This window comes from Bos grunniens, chromosome 29 (genome assembly GCF_055505025.1).
Source record: "Bos grunniens cultivar Pamir isolate PY7600 chromosome 29, Bosgru_T2T1.0, whole genome shotgun sequence".
Taxonomy (NCBI): Eukaryota; Metazoa; Chordata; class Mammalia; order Artiodactyla; family Bovidae; genus Bos; species Bos grunniens.
Window position 1 is genome coordinate 7,314,835 of NC_141193.1, and position 14,598 is coordinate 7,329,432.

Below are 14,598 nucleotides of genomic sequence, written 5' to 3' on the forward strand. Positions count from 1 at the left end.
CTGTCCTTTCATACCCTGCCCTGGGAGGACCAAGGAAATCTTAAATCCGAAGCCGCCTCCTCTCCACCACCGCGCACGGCCCAGGAGTCCTGAAGAAAAACCAAGCCATGGCCCAAGGGCTAGAGCCGGACATCCTTCCGTTTTGTCCCGACGCACGCGCAGTAAAGCAGTCAGCCACCGGCCCTAGATAAGCGAGGGCCTGCCTTCCCGAGTGCGCAAGCGCACGGATAGCTTTCTACAACAGGGCGGCCAGGCAGTGCGCTTCGGAAAAAGCCCATCCTGAGGCCGATGGCGTCGCAGGGTTGCGGGAGGGTGAAGGCAGGAGCACTCAGGTATCAGTGAGACGTTGCTGCAAATCTAGCGAGTCCCCTGGGAACACAGGAGGCCCAGGGTGCAGGTTCCGATGGCGTCTACGAGAAAAGATGCCAGCTGGCGGCGGAATGTTGGGGAACCGGAAAGCATCTAGCGACTCGTGCTGCTCTGCGGAAAGCATCTAGCGACTCGTGCTGCTCTGCGGCGTTTCTGTCGGGGGGCGGGGTCTGAAGCAGGTGTGCCACCCTGGGGCCTGGCCCAGCCGTACTAACGCCCGAGGGGCGGGACCCAAGAGCCGTGGCCGGGTCAGGACCCCGGCCGGAGTGCGTGCGGAGGTGAGGTTTGCAGCTGCTGCGCTGCGGGCGGGGCCAGGGCGAGCGCCGGGAAGGACCTGGCGGGGTGGTAAAACTCCTCACCGGAGTAAACTGATGGCCGAAACTGCCCGCAGTGTCGCCAACCTGAGCCCCGGAGGGAATTAGTGAGTTCGGGTCCTCCACCTCAGGCTGTGCCTCGCTCTTCTCGGCTTCCCCAGTGTCCTGAAGTGACCTCCCGCGCTCCCCCGAAAGCCCTCTCCTGGCCCTTCCCACACTCCCTGAGTGACCTCATCATGACCATGGCTCACCAGTCCAAAATCCTTGTCTCCAGCTCAGACTTCTCTCTCCTGTGCGCCCGCACTCTGGACATCTCACCCTGACATCCCTCAGGTCTTTCAAAATCTCGGTGCTCCAAGGGACCCTAGCCATCCCTGGCCTGCCCTTTCCCCGCAGTCATGGCCTTACCAGCCTCCAGGGCTCCTGTCGGAAACGGCCACCACCGTGGATTCTGCACCTTCTCCCCTAGCAACTTGAGTTCACTTCCTCACTTGGTCCTGGCAGCTGTGCCCGGTTATCCCCACCCCCACGGCCATTCCTTAGTTTAAGCAACCACCTTGCCCACTGGGGCTGCAACTACAGCCACCTCCCTGGCCATATCTTCCCTGTAGGGCTCTGACACCCACATCTCATCACCCTCCTTTTGAACATCTACCCACCACATCACCAGACCCCCGTTTTCTGCAGACTCACAGCCAGAGAGTAACCAGAGCCTTCCACCCTGCTGTGAGGGATCCTCACTACAGTCCACCAGGTGAGAGCTGGGACCCAGTGCTGGGAACCCCAGTGCCCCCATTCACAGCCCTTTCTGATTCAGCTCCATCCTCCTCTACCCTGGGTCCCTGCAAAAGCCAATTCCAGTCCAGTAGGCCCCCAACTGGTCCTACCCAGGATACCCTTGACTTCTCTATCTTGTGAACAGGACAGTAAACCTCTGCAACTCACATTACCTCCTCCTGATCCCGACCCTGTTTCTCAGAGCCTGGCTCATCCTGCCAAAGCCTAAGTCGGTGGCTTGGGTCTCAGCAGGGCTGGACAAGGCATGTGATGCTGGGCAAGTCAGTGCCCTGTCTGGGCCTCAGGTCCTGAAAACAGAGTTTAGACACAATCCAAATTTGGACCCGCTGATGGACCTGCTACTCATGGGAAAGAGCCCAGCCTGGTGAGGAACAAGGGGTCAGACGCTGGTGAGGAGGAAAGTGAGTTGGAGACATGGAAACATCTCCCAGGCAGCTAAGGCAGAGAAGCTCCTACCTCTGGAACTGGGCCCTGCAAGATCTGGCCAGGTGACAGGAGTGCCAGGCTTGGGGGCTCAGTGTCTGCAGAGAGGAGAGGACTTCCTGTACCGGGGTCAGGGCCTTTAAAGGGGGGCGTGGCCAGCACCTTCCCTCCCCTGCCCAGCAGGTCCACTCTCTGCCTCTGATCTCAGCCCCTTGGGTTTGGTTGCAGGGAAAGGGCCTGGCTCCTACAGTTAAGCAGAATCGGTACAGAGTGTGGCGACTTGCTTCCCAACAGACCAAATAAATGTTTGTGGGACAGAAAACAAGGAATGGCCTAGCCTCAGAGAACCCCCCAGTTTGTGGCAGCCCAACTCTGAACCAATGTCCCCAGGGCTTCCCTAACCAGTCCCGGGAGCTTGGCCGGAGCCTATGGGAGCAAAACCCCTTCCCCCATCACGTCGTGCACACATGTGTAGACACAAAGAGCAGTGGCTTCTTTATTCCCTGAAGTCCCCTTTTCTCCACAGAATATTTACAAATGGGTGGGGTGAGGGCAACTGTGTCACCGAATAATGGGCCGGGGAGTGGGGCAGTGCTAAGACGCGCCTCGCGCAGGGAGAGTTCCTGAGGAGTTTGTGCGGCCCAGGGGCCCTGAGCAGCCGGGCAGTTCCAGCAAATGGGCAGCCAGGCTGAGGCCCGCCTGACGGCTCAGGCCAGGTCGGTGGCCAGGGAGCCCAGCTGCTTGGAGGCCAAGAGCAGGCGGGTGGCCGCACTCTCCGACTCGGCCTGCAGCCGCCGGTTGTTGTGCCGCAGGCTCCGCACCTCCTCCTCCAGGGCCGCCCTGTCTGCCTTCTCCTGCGGGGGCGAGAGTGGGGGGAGGCAGGAGTCAGGGTGGCTGGGCCCCCAGCCCCGCTCCCAGGGCACCCGTGAGTCCCCGCGACCCGCGGCCGCCGTGTCACCTTCTGCAGGTCGTCCTGCAGCTTCCTGAGCATGGACTCCAGGTGAGAGACCTTCTCGGACAGGCTGCTGGGTTCTGGCCTGGGGACATGGAAGTCAGGACTCAGGGGGACCGGGGCTGGGGGCGGCACCACGGGCTGGTACCCAGACCCACCCGTGTGAGAGGGGCCCAACCCCCATCTTCTGACTCAGGTGTACAGAGCTTCCCTCTACTGCGTGGGCATGAACACTGGGCACAGGGTGAGGGTAAGTCGGTGGAAGGCTTACTCAGCATCAGACTTCGGAGTTCCCTTGGCATCTCCACTCTCGAGGATGGGCTGTCCTGTGGGAACAGAGGGACCGTCCGGGCACGTAAAGGGAGAGAGCCCCACTCTGGCTCCCGCACCCCTGATTCCCACCCCCTACCCCCGGAGCACCCTGGTGGCCTCACCCTCCCGGGAGAGCGACTCCAGGATGGTGTTGCAAGTGGAGGCGATCTCCGAGATGGACTGCCACTCGTCTTCCAGGGTCTCGCTGCCCGCCTCAGACATGACTGTGGGCAGCGAGGCTGGGCTCAGCCAGGGAAGCGCAGGCCAGGCCCCCTCCCACTCTGCTCCTAGACCCCCACACCACCCTTGCTCCAGACTCACTTTTGCTGATAGAGTTCCTCAGAGACAAGGTTCGTGGCAAAAAGGAGGCCCTCAGCTCGGGGGCCGGTTCGTCCTTGTCCTCAAAGCCACCGGGGCTGCCTGGCCCGTCCTGGGGGGCGGAAGTGGGTATAGATGGGGGATGCCCATCATGACCACTGTGCCCACCCCTGCTTGTGGGGCTCCAGAGCCTTGCTTCTGCTCACCTGAGTCAGGGGTGTCTCCCTACCCTCACTGGGTGCTGCCGGCTTGGCTGTGGTGGCGAGGAGGAGGTCTGGGGTGGTGTTGGGCAGGACTGGGGCCTCATCGGACAGGGAGCTGCGAGGGCAGGGACGGCTCAGCACTGGGAGCTGTGCCCGCCTGTGGCCCCTGCTTGCAGAGGCCTCCTGGGGTGCAGGAGAGGGGAGGCCGAGGGGTACCTGCTGGGTGACGGCGGGTTCTGGCTGTGCAGGAACTCGGTCCTCTCCTCCACCAGGTCCCCAGGCCCTGGAGGACCACCGCTGTCATTCAGGCACACTTGCAGCAGCTGCTTCGTGTCGGGCAGTAGGGCCTCGGCAGGGGCCTCATCCTGCACCGGCTCTGCAGCCCCCCGCCGGCTAGGCTCCTGCAGAGACAGTGTGTACAGCTCCGAGAAGCTCCTGCGGGGGGGAAGAGGGGGTCAGGCGGAGTGTCCAGCACCACCAGCCCCACTCCCAGCTGTGCCGGAGACTCGCTTCCAGGAGGAGAGCACGCCCAGCTGCCTAACAACAGTGAAAGCAGCCTGCCTGGCCGCTGGCCATCGTTCCCGCGGGCATGTGTGTGCGTGTGTGCTCCGTCACTTCAGTCACGTCTGCCTCTTTGTGACCCCATGGGCTGTAGCCCACCAGGTTCCTCTGTCGATGGGACCTCAGTTCAAATCACAGGGCTGCCCGCGTGTATCCTGAGCAAATCACTCTGTATGTCAACTTCTCCAACTGTGAAATGGAGATGATTCTACTGATCTCTTGGCTTGCTGTGAAGGTTTAAATAACGTGGGAAAACCACTCAGCGTAGAGATCCACAAAGTACTGCCTGGGCACAAATCCAGCCTCTTGGCTTTTTTTCTGTTTTAGCAGATGTGCCTGTTTCTGGAGTACTGAATACTAAGGATAGGTTTTTATGATCTTGAATGGTTAGGGAAAAAAAAAACACAAAAAGAATGTATCAATGGCATGTTAAAGTCATATCAAATTCAAACGTCAGAGTCCACACTCATCATTTACGTGACATCTGTGGATGCTTCTGAGCACCTGTGAGAGAGTTGAGCACCTGCAGCAGGGACCAGATAGCCCAGAAAACCTGAAATATTTTCCATCTCTCTCTTTACAGGAGAAGCCAGCATGTCTCTACTTTAAAGTAGCAGATAGTCAGTCAATAGTATGTGTGAGGGTGTCTTTGAGAAAGCTAGGCGGGGCTGCAGTACGATCTTTCCCGCAGTGAAGACAGTGCTTAGTTGGCTTCCTTCTACCCATAAGGAACGTGCCGTTCAGAGAAATTAAATAAGGGACGTGGGGTTCTCTAAGGGAAAAGCCTCCACGCAAGGTTCCTGTCGCCAGTGGGACACAGTAAGCATAAGCTAAGCAACGCGGTGGCCAAGCTGCCCGGTCCTCCCACCGCCCTGAGTCCCGGCACCCTGACCTGCGGGGCCGGCCGCTGTCGTCGGGGGGCAGGACGGTGACGCAGACCTTGGGCGCCGAGCGCAGCAGCTGGGCAGCGGCCTCGGGGCCGAGGCTGGGCAGCGTCTGGCCGCACACGCGCAGCAGGCGCGCCCCAGGCCGCAGCCCCGTTGTCTCGGCGAACGTGAAGCGCTCCACGTGCGTGATGAAGCCGGCGGCGTCCACCTCGAAGCCCAGGCGGCCTTGGCCGTCGCGGGGCAGCGCTAGCTCGCGGGTCTCGCAGCCCCGACTCACCAGCTGGGGCGGGGCGGGGCGTGAGCGGCGCTGCGCGCGGCCCCAGCGCCAGCCCCGGGACGTCCCAGGTCACACGGACCCTTTCCCACCCCCACCCCCCGGGAAGGGCATTAGCAACCACCCCGCGGAAGAGGGCTTGGGGACCCGCAGTTACAGCTCTGCCAGGCTCCGGGACTGGGTGTGCCCCGGCCACTCTGACTCTCCCTTTCGCAGGAGAGGCGGCGGAAACGAGGGGTCCCAAAGCAGGCTCCTCCCTGCCGCGCCCCAAACTTAATCCCGCGCCTCACCTGCAGGCGCGCCACGACCTCGCCAACGGCTTGGCCAGGGGGCCCGTCGAACCGCAGCGTGATCGCCTCCCCGCGGCCGTAGTACAGGTCAAGCCGCTGCTCGGAGAAGGTCCAGGCCAGCACGTCGCGACATGAGCAGTTGAAGACTACCCGGCCATCGCGCGGCGCCACCAACACCAGCGCCTCGGCCGAGATGCCCAGCAGGCAGGGCACCTCGGCGCCGTCGGAACTGCCTGCCTCGGCTCCGGCCGCGCCCCGCGCCCCAGGCGCCGCGCGCACGCCCCACACCAGCGCGCCTGCCGCCTGCAGCTCAGCGCCTGGGCCCCGGGGGGCTGCCCGCCGTCTCCCGCCCAGGGAAGGCAGGCCAAAGCGCGACGCAGAGTCCAGCGACGTGGTGGTCACCTCGTTGGTGGCCAGGTCCTGCAGGTACTGCTGGCGTGTGCGCGTGGCCATGGCGTGGAACTGGCGTGCGTGGCCCGCCGCCTGTTCGCCATTGAGCGCCTTGGCCAGCAGGAGGGCCCGGAAGTCAGCGTTGGCCGCGAAGGGACCTCCGCCAGGCGGCAGAGCTGGCCCGAAGGCCGGCGTGTCCTGGGTGCGGCTCACGGCCACCCTATGGGGAGGGAGGCCGTAGTCAGGGGTAAAAGGAAGGTCCAAGAAGAGGCACCTTTGGCAGAACTGGAACCCTGGGGTGCCCACCTGTAGGAGGTGTGCGGAGTGCAGGGCGCCTCCGCCCGCACCACTAGGAATATGTGCTGGAAGTGTGAGCGGATGGTGGTGGGGCAGAAGGGCTTGCTGCCCGGTTCCTGGAACACGATGGTCACAATGTCGTTGCCGATGTGGCGCTTCCGCAGGAGCTGGGGGTCAGGAGGAGGGGCATGTGAACAGGGCTTCCCCATGTCCCTGCTCATTCAAGCCAGGCAGCGCCTGGGCACCCGTGGCCCCCACCGGCCCCCCAGTGCAGGCCTGGGGTGTCTGTCTTTGGGGAGTCACACTAGCTGGGAGGGAGAAGCTGGGGGTCAGCAGAGCTCAGGCCAAGGTCCCCGCAGCACCCCTCCCTAGTTCCCCAGAGCCCCCGTCACACCTGCTGCTGGTTATTGGGGGTGTACGGCAGCATCGTGGATACGTGGAACATGATCTCATGGTCCTGGTACGTGGTGTAGAGGGAGTGCGTGCCTGTGGAATCCGCTGTGGCCGGGGAGTTGGGGACACCGCGGGAAAGCAAGGGGAATCTGGGTGGCTTGGACCTGCCGTCCCTGCCCACAGGCTGGAGCCTCTGTCCTCCCCAGCCAGCAGGTGGACAACTCCTTCCCACCACCAGCCAAGGTCTAGGCCACGGGCTCCAAGGGCCTCAGCCTTGACTGCTCCCCTTTCCCCTCCCCGCCACCACAGGATTCAGCCTGGGGTTGGGATGCTGAAACAGAATGAAGACAGAAATGAGAAACGATCTGCTAAGAGAGGCAGGGGCGGATGTCCCAGGAGAGGACAGATGTTGGCCTAGGCACCAGCATGTGCGGAGCAGCTGAGAGAGGAAGGCAGGAGGTCACCTCCCAGGAACCCCGGGACCTTTCCAACACAACAGGCTGGGGCTGGGCTAGGGCTGTGTTTGGTGGGAGGAGGTGGTGCCCACAAACCCCCATGGCCCAGCTCCGGCAGTAGGGCACCAGGGCTTTGGGGGACAGTCCCAGCCCCTCCTCCCAGCCTTCGCAACCCCCGATGCACGTCCTTAGCCTACCCGGAGAACTCTCCACCCCCGGCCCCAGCCCTAGGACAAGATGGGACAGAAAAGTGAGCAGGCAGCTAGTTCTTGGCAAGGCAGCCTGCCCTTCAGCACGGGTCTCCGCCCACCCCACCCCACCCTGACCCCCTGGGCCTCACTTTTGGTGTCCAGCTGGGCCCGGTAGCTCTCAAAGCCTTTGAGCCGCACCACGTCGCCCAGCAGGGTGAGGAACTGCATGAAGGCGGGTCCTGCCTCCTGGTTGTTGTACATCTCCTCCTCTGAGCCCTGGCCCGCCCGGCAGTACAAGATGCCCACCTTGCGCTGGAAGCTCAGCTGCAGAGGGGAGGGCACAGGCGGAAGGCTCAGGTCTCCGTCTCCCAGCAACACCCCGGGGGGCCTGGGGCATGGACGGGACACTGGCCTGGGGATCGGACTGCCTCTGCCCTCTCTAAGCCATGACCCTATCAAGTGGGTTCAGTCTCTCCTGCTCCGGGCGCTCAGGAGGGCAGAGGAGGGCAAGGTGGGAAGGAACAGAGAGGTGGCTGGTTCTCATGGGACCACAGAGGATGTGGTTCACGGAAAGGACCCTGCACAGAAGGTGCTCGATCCCAATCAGCGTCCACACAGTCATCCTCCTTAGCCCAAGGCCAGCCTGTCTTCCCCTCCCTGGAGTCCTAGGCACCTCGACCGCAGCCTCTGGAGCCCCGCACCACCTTTCACCCTTTGCTCCCAGCTCCTCTGGCTCCTTTGCATCTGGGCTTAACTGTGCACAGCTCAGGGCGCCCTGCCACCGTGCCAACGAGCCCAGGGCCCTCCAGCTCCTGCCTCCCTTCTTCACAGTAAGCCTGTCTACACTCACAGTCCCCACTTTCATCCCTCCTGACCCCTAGAGCCCCACACTTCCACCCCAACTTTTAAACCCCGAGCCCCTCTTAACAACCACAGGCATGGCCTCACCCTGGCATGCTCTCACCCTGGTTGGCACTTAGGACAACAGGAACTTCACTTGGCCTGTGACCCCAGGGACCACCCGCTTCGTGTCTGGGCCTCTTCTCCACTCCTGTTCTTTGCCCTCGGTGGCCAAAGCAGCCGTCTCCACGGACAACACCCCCATCTTGGCCTCCAGCGCAGCTCCTTTCCCAGCTGCAGCTGCATGGATGTCCTTCTAGCACCTGGCACCTCACCTCCTCCCTGTGACTCTTCCCTCCCACCCATCCTCCAGGGTCCCTGGCTCCACAAAAATACCACTCTCAGGGGCCAAGAAGGAGGGAATCTCAATACCCCCACCAGCCACTCTGTCCCTGGACTACCGCCTCTTCACCTCTGCCATCGTCACCACCAGGCCTGGCTTGGACAACCGCGACCGCCTTCAGCCTGGCCTCCAGTCCGGCCGCCACGCTGCAGCCAGAGGGCTGCTTGACCTCTCAGATCTTCCACAGCTTCACAGCGCCCTCGGGACCAAAGGCCAGCCTTTGCCACCCTGTCCCCACTAGCCCCACTCCAGCCACGCTGAACTGCCCACAGGGTCCTGATGCAACAGTTCTTAGTCTCTAAGCTTCACCCACGTTGTTCCTTCTGCCCAGAACATGCCTGCCCTTCCTGGTTTGAGCTCTTGCATTTCCTCCATGATGCTAACCTCCTGGCCAAGGAAGGTCATCAGCCCCACACTGGTGCCCCACAGAGCCCTCAGCATCCCCCTTTCACTATTATCTTACTCATCATTATCCATGATTCTCTGTGGGTCTCTCCCCCACCTGGCTGTGAGCTACTTGAGGACAGAACCTGGTCTAGACAAGTCTCCAGCATCCAGTCTGGAGCCTGGTACCAAGGGATGAGGAAATGTTTGTTGAGTGACTGACATTGAATGACCAAGGAGGAAAGTCAGGGCCAGTGGGTAGTAACTTTTGGCACAGGGGAGGGAAGGACTTCCAGCTGGCTTGGGTGGGCCCACAGTGGAAGGAGCAAGCAACCCAAACTAGCAGGAGACCCAGCAGGGCCTTGCAGGGCAAACTGACAAAGAATGAGAGGGACTTGCAAGAAGAGGGAGTGGCGATCAGACAGTGCTCCTCAGCTGACAGGCACATGGGAATTATCTCGGGATCTCTTCACGTGCAGGGCCTGAGTCAGTAGGTCTGGGTTAGGACCCAGAACCTGCCTTTCTAACAAGCCCCCAGGTGATGTGGATGCTGCTGTTCTTGAGAGGCAAGGTTCCAGATGACCTCTCATGCCCTCCTTTTGAAAAGCTAGCTCTTCTGGGGTCCCTGTCCAGCTCAAGATCAGGGTCAAGGCTGGGTGGCTGGGAGCTGGGCAGACTTGATTCAGACTAGGTTGAGCTCTAGGACGAGGGTGTGCCCTGCCCACTCACCACTTGCTCGTCCAGCGTGAGGTCAAGGCTGGGTGGCTGGGAGCTGGGCAGACTGGGTTCAGACCAGGTCTAGCTCTAGGACAGGAGTGCCCTGCCCACTCACCACTTGCTCGTCCAGCGTGAGCAGCGTGCGAGGCACCTTGGGTGAAGCTGAGCCCAGGCGCAGGCAGGTGGGGCTCAGCCGTGGGGCCACATGCTCTAGAAGCTTCCTCGGGGACAGGCCTCGGGGGGGCCCTGGTGGCAGCGCGTCCTCTGAGATGGTGCCTCGGAGGGTCCGGAGCTAAGGACAGGATGTAGGGGCACTCAGGATACATGCAGGCGGCTCCGGAGGCAGTCCGCAGCCTGGCTCCCATGACCCCGGCCCACCTGCGTGGTCCGCACGATGATGCGGTAGCTGTGCAGAGTGCCCCCTCCGCTGCTGTCCTTCTCCTCCCGCCGCAGGCTCACTGCCACCGGGCCCAGGGCCTCATCCAGGCCAAAGAAGTTCTGGTGTTCTGCCAGGAGCAGGAGGCAGATGACCAGCCTCGCCCCTCAGCAGTCCCACACTCGCTCAACCACACCCATCACCAAGTCCCCCTCCCAGGTCCCATCACACTAGCTCAGATCATCCCCTCCTCAGCCCCGCCCACCTTTTACCAAGCCAAACCCTGACTCCTGTCCGCACCTATTATATGCTTGGGCCCTAAGCCTTGCCCGTATATCTCGCCCCGGATCCAGAGGGCCATGCCTCCCTGCTCCAAAGCCTAGATAGATCCTGCATGGCCTTGCCCAGCATGCCCATATTCTTCCCCAGAATATCCGGGGCTCTCCCGTGTGAACACTGATGATGACAAAGTGCCCAGGTGCAGGGGTTCAGATTTCAGCTCCCAGCAACAGCCCTAGGAAATCCCTCCCCAGACCAGAGGAGTACGATGAACCCAACAGAGGCAGAGGAACATGTCTGGGTGTGAGGGGAGGCCTGGCTTGGCTGCAAGGAGGTGGTTACAGCTGGGCAGCCTTGACCCAGAGACAGAGCCTGACGCTTTACATAGCCAGGGATTCGACAGAAAGGACAGCGCGCTGCAGGTGACCCTTACCTTTGCCATAGAAGTACTTGCGGTAGTAGCCGGCGCCGAGGTCTGCGTGCTCCAGGCTGTAGGCGGAGGTTCGGTTCTGCGGCTCCTCCAAGACGGACACGGCCGCGTTGGGCAGTGACGGGGGCACAGGTGGAGACACTGGTCCCCCCAGGCCCAGCTCGCCTTCGCCCCCGAGCTCGCTCACAAAGCCAGGCGCCTCGAGCAGCAAGTCCGAGCTAGCAGTCTGGTCCTGAGCCGCGGCGGGGGTCCCAGAGCTGGCCTCCGCCTGCGCCCCCGGTCCCCGGGGCCTCGGAGACCAGTCAAAGAGCAGGCTCTGCACGTCGTAGTGGGCGAAGCAGCGGGGCTCAGGCACCGGCGGGAACTCAGGCTCCGGCTCCTCCGCCGGCAGCCCCAGTAGTGCCAGCGGGTCGGAGAAGAACCGGGCCGGGGGCGCGGCGGGGCGGCTGGCCTCCTCGTGGCTGTGGGCGCGGGCACGAGGGCTGGCCGGCGTCGGGGGCCGGGCCTCGCCTGCATCGCTGCCGCTGCGCACTAGCGGGCCCCGGGTCGGCCTGGGCTCGAAGGTGTGCGGCGTCAGCGGGGGCCGGGCCGGCTGGCGCAGCTTGCGGGCGAAGAGGTCATCGGTGGGCGCAGGGGCCGGGCCCCGCCGAGGGCTCCCCACGCCGCCGCCGGCCCACATGGGCGCGCCTCAGACCTGGGGACCTGGCTCTCCGGGTGCCGGGCCGCATTGGCGGGCGCGGGTGGTTGGTGCCCAGCCGGCAGGCCGGTTCCTGCCCTGAGGGAAGAGTGGGCTGCTGAGAGGGGCCTGGGGAGAAAACAGGAACCCAGCCCCCAGCCTGGTCCTCCCCACGCGGGTTGGCTTCCGGCCCCCTCCGCGACCATCAAAGCCGCTTCCGCTTTCCTGGCCACTTCCTCGTCTGCCTGGGGCTGAGGTTTCAGCCCCCTCCTCCAGCTCAGCGCAGGGCAGGGCCAGGGGCTGGGCTGTGGTTACCTTGGCCCTGAGGGTCTGGGAGCCCCGGGCCGCCCTGGGGCCGCCAGGCGTCCCCAGCTCCCACTCACACACCTTGGCTGTGATCTGGGCCCAGGGTGAGGGTCCCCACCAAGACGTGGCCCAACCAGACAGATGATTTGTCTCCGCTGGGACGGGAAACCCATGGGGCCACTAGTGTCTGGGTCCTGCCCACTTGACAAAGGGAGGACGTCCTGTCCCCAGAGACCTTCCTCCCTGCTCCTCCCACTTCCTCCAGGATCCCAGAGGAACTAAGCACCCAGCGGCTGGGTCTCAATGCCGTGGCCCTCAATGCCTCAATACCTCAAGGACGAAGGGGTTCCCAGGGGGCAGTGGCAGGTCAGCAGGGACAGCAGGAGGACTTCCTTCAGTGCAGGAAGTGGCCCCAGCTCTGGGCCCAGCCCCCTGCCCGGCCCCACATCCTGAGGAAGGTGCTGGGGTCACACCAGCTCAGTCATGGGACCTCGGTCACCCTAACCTGAAGGACAGGTCTGGGCTCACCCTCCTGCAGGCTTCTGTTGCCCTGCCTGGGGGGAAGGGAGGGAGTCTTGGTGACCAGGCCCCTCTGCTGGAACTGGGACCTATGGGGACTTCAGCCTACCTGGCCACATTGAGGCTGACAGGGCATTCTGAGCCCCACATGACAATCAAACCGAGGTCCCCATAAGGGACTGCTCTTGCCCAGAGCAACCCTGTATCAGCTAGGATCTGAACCTGGGCCTGTCAGTCTGCAGGGCCTAAGCGATGCTGTACTTCCCCACTCCGAGCTCTGTGTGAGTAGGTGTGGGGCAGGTGGGGGCTGGGCTAAGGCTTGAGTTCTCACAGGATGTATGAGTGAGACACCGAAGGCCCCAGGGACCTGCTAAGTGCGGAAACATGTCGAGACCAGGGGCAGGTGTAAAGAAAGGGTGGTGTGAGCACGTGAGGCGGCCACCCTCAGATGAACCCAGGATGGAGTGGGTGGCTGGGGCAGGGCTGTGGGTGACCCACTCGGGGTGCAGGCACCTGCTGGCGGGTTTTCATGCGTCAGCTAGGGCTGCCTGGGGCTGGGCTGGGGGGGGGCGCACACGCTCTGTACCCCTCAGCTAGAGCTCTAGAACCAAGCAAGGGCAGGCCTCCAAGAGCTCAGAGTACCTCCTCCCTTAGCTTCTTCTAGGACAAAGTTCTTGACACTGACCCTGAACCTCTGTTCTCTCATCTCCAAAATGGGGTTAATTAACCCTTCCTGTCCCTTCCCAACCCTGCCAGGAGATTGCAAGCAAAGGCAAATGAGCGAAGCTGGCCATGTGTTAAGCGTATGGTGGCAGATGCAGGCCCTGGCTCCATGGGCCAAGCTCTGGGGCCTGGGCTGTGGTGTGTGTGTGATGGGGTGGGAGGGGACACGAGGCAGGGGTCTGTGCAGGCTCCTGCTCCGTGCAGGTCGAGCTCTGTGTATCTGTGTGAACAGCTGGGGGCTGCTTCTTGCTCTGGCCCAGCGCTGGCTGGGCTCTGGCCCTGCCTTGAGGGGTGTTCTTGGGCTCTGCCCCCCACCCAGCAGCTTCACACAGGGTCCATTGAGGCCAGGACATTCCTTGCGGCCTGTGTCACTGGCGAGGAGGGGGCCGGCCCGCTCCCACAGATCCGGAAGGCCTGGCTGCCCCAGGAGGAGGCTCTGGACGCTTCCCAGCACATCTGGAGGTCATGACCCCATTTCTACTGCTAGGGGGCGCGACAGATGTTTCCTCCCAGGCCAGGCGCGGGACTGGGGGGCGGTGTGCAAAAGCTGGGTCGGAGGCCGCCCCGGGAGAAGGGGAGCCCCAGAACAGGGGGAGCCCGGCACACAGCCAGCACACAGCCAGCAGGCAGTCGGACAGTCGCCAGCTCCTCTGAGAGGAACCGGTAACCGCCGCATCCACTCACTCACCCGCCACAGGCCGGGTCGGGCTGTCCACGCAAAGGAGGTGGGGGCGGCACCAGTCAGAGGCAGGGGACTGGACGTGCTGACTCCGGACTAGAGCCCAGCGGGAGGTTGGGAGGGTGCAGGCGGCGAACTCGGCGAGGACCCCCTACCACCCACACACCACCCTGGCTGACCGGCAGGCCACCTCCTCCCCTGTCCCGCCCGACACAGTGCCGCCGCTCCCCGGCTCCCGCCAGTACCTCTGGGGCTCCCGCCGGGCCGCGTCCTCCGGCGCTGGGGTCCCGCTGCCTGCTCTCCAGCGGCGGCTCCAGGCGCCGGCTCCGCCTGGGGGGCGGGGCCACGCCGGGGGCGGGGCCGGGAGGAGGGGCGGGGCCGGCCCGGGAGTCCTCCGCGGCGGGAAGCGCAGCGGGAGGGGACTCGAGGCCTGGCCGCGGTCAGCGCGGAGCGCAGGCGGAGCGCCTGCCCTGAGCCAGGCCTGGCCCGGCAAGCTGTTTAACTGTGGGGCTTCCAGCCCTTGGCCGAGAAACCGGAACAAGTGTACCGGCCTTCCAAACCAACTTGGGGGCTAGACCGGGACGCCTAGTGTTGGGCTGCAGCCTGGGCACAGAGACCAAGTGCTCAGAAAATGCCACTATTCATGAGTACTTGTAAGCGCTGCTCTACACACGCAGTCTCGTGTATTCTTAAAAGCCCTTAGGTGTCATCTCTTATTTACAACTGGAGAAACTGAGGCTCAGAGAAAGGCTCTGGCAAGGGTCAGACTGATAATTGCAGGAACCTGCCATTGGAGCTAGAAATCTTTGAACATTTTGGCATGAGAAACAGAACTGCAC

At 63.1% G+C, this 14,598-nt stretch overlaps 1 protein-coding gene and 1 long non-coding RNA gene across 7 annotated transcripts; one reads left to right on the plus strand and one right to left on the minus strand.

Annotated features, from left to right (window-relative positions):
• The first annotated feature begins 195 nt into the window (after window positions 1-195).
• Window positions 196-2,229, plus strand: LOC147341877 (uncharacterized). 2 transcript variants are annotated; one of them, XR_015157951.1, is made up of 2 exons: window positions 196-647; window positions 1,371-2,229. It is a non-coding gene; the product is annotated as an uncharacterized LOC147341877 (long non-coding RNA). The 2 variants fall into 2 exon arrangements; XR_015157952.1 differs by having other exon boundaries at window positions 214-647; window positions 1,295-2,229.
• Window positions 2,230-2,376: 147 nt separating this feature from the next.
• Window positions 2,377-14,087, minus strand: SIPA1 (signal-induced proliferation-associated 1). 5 transcript variants are annotated; one of them, XM_086384878.1, is made up of 17 exons: window positions 14,005-14,087; window positions 13,769-13,855; window positions 10,860-11,631; window positions 10,150-10,277; window positions 9,887-10,063; window positions 7,577-7,751; window positions 6,783-6,886; window positions 6,398-6,555; window positions 5,702-6,311; window positions 5,143-5,417; window positions 3,906-4,124; window positions 3,693-3,804; window positions 3,490-3,598; window positions 3,291-3,392; window positions 3,128-3,182; window positions 2,863-2,941; window positions 2,377-2,758 (listed from the first exon to the last, which is right to left on the minus strand). In XM_086384878.1, the coding sequence occupies exons 3-17, from the start codon at window positions 11,533-11,535 to the stop codon at window positions 2,612-2,614; spliced, it is 3,126 nt and encodes a 1,041-aa protein (XP_086241004.1). In that variant the 5' UTR covers window positions 11,536-11,631; window positions 13,769-13,855; window positions 14,005-14,087; the 3' UTR covers window positions 2,377-2,611. The 5 variants fall into 5 exon arrangements, with proteins under 5 accessions (XP_086241004.1, XP_086241003.1, XP_086241007.1 ...); XM_086384877.1 differs by lacking the exon at window positions 13,769-13,855; XM_086384881.1 differs by lacking the exon at window positions 13,769-13,855 and having other exon boundaries at window positions 6,783-6,930.
• Between the last annotated feature and the right edge of the window lie 511 nt (window positions 14,088-14,598).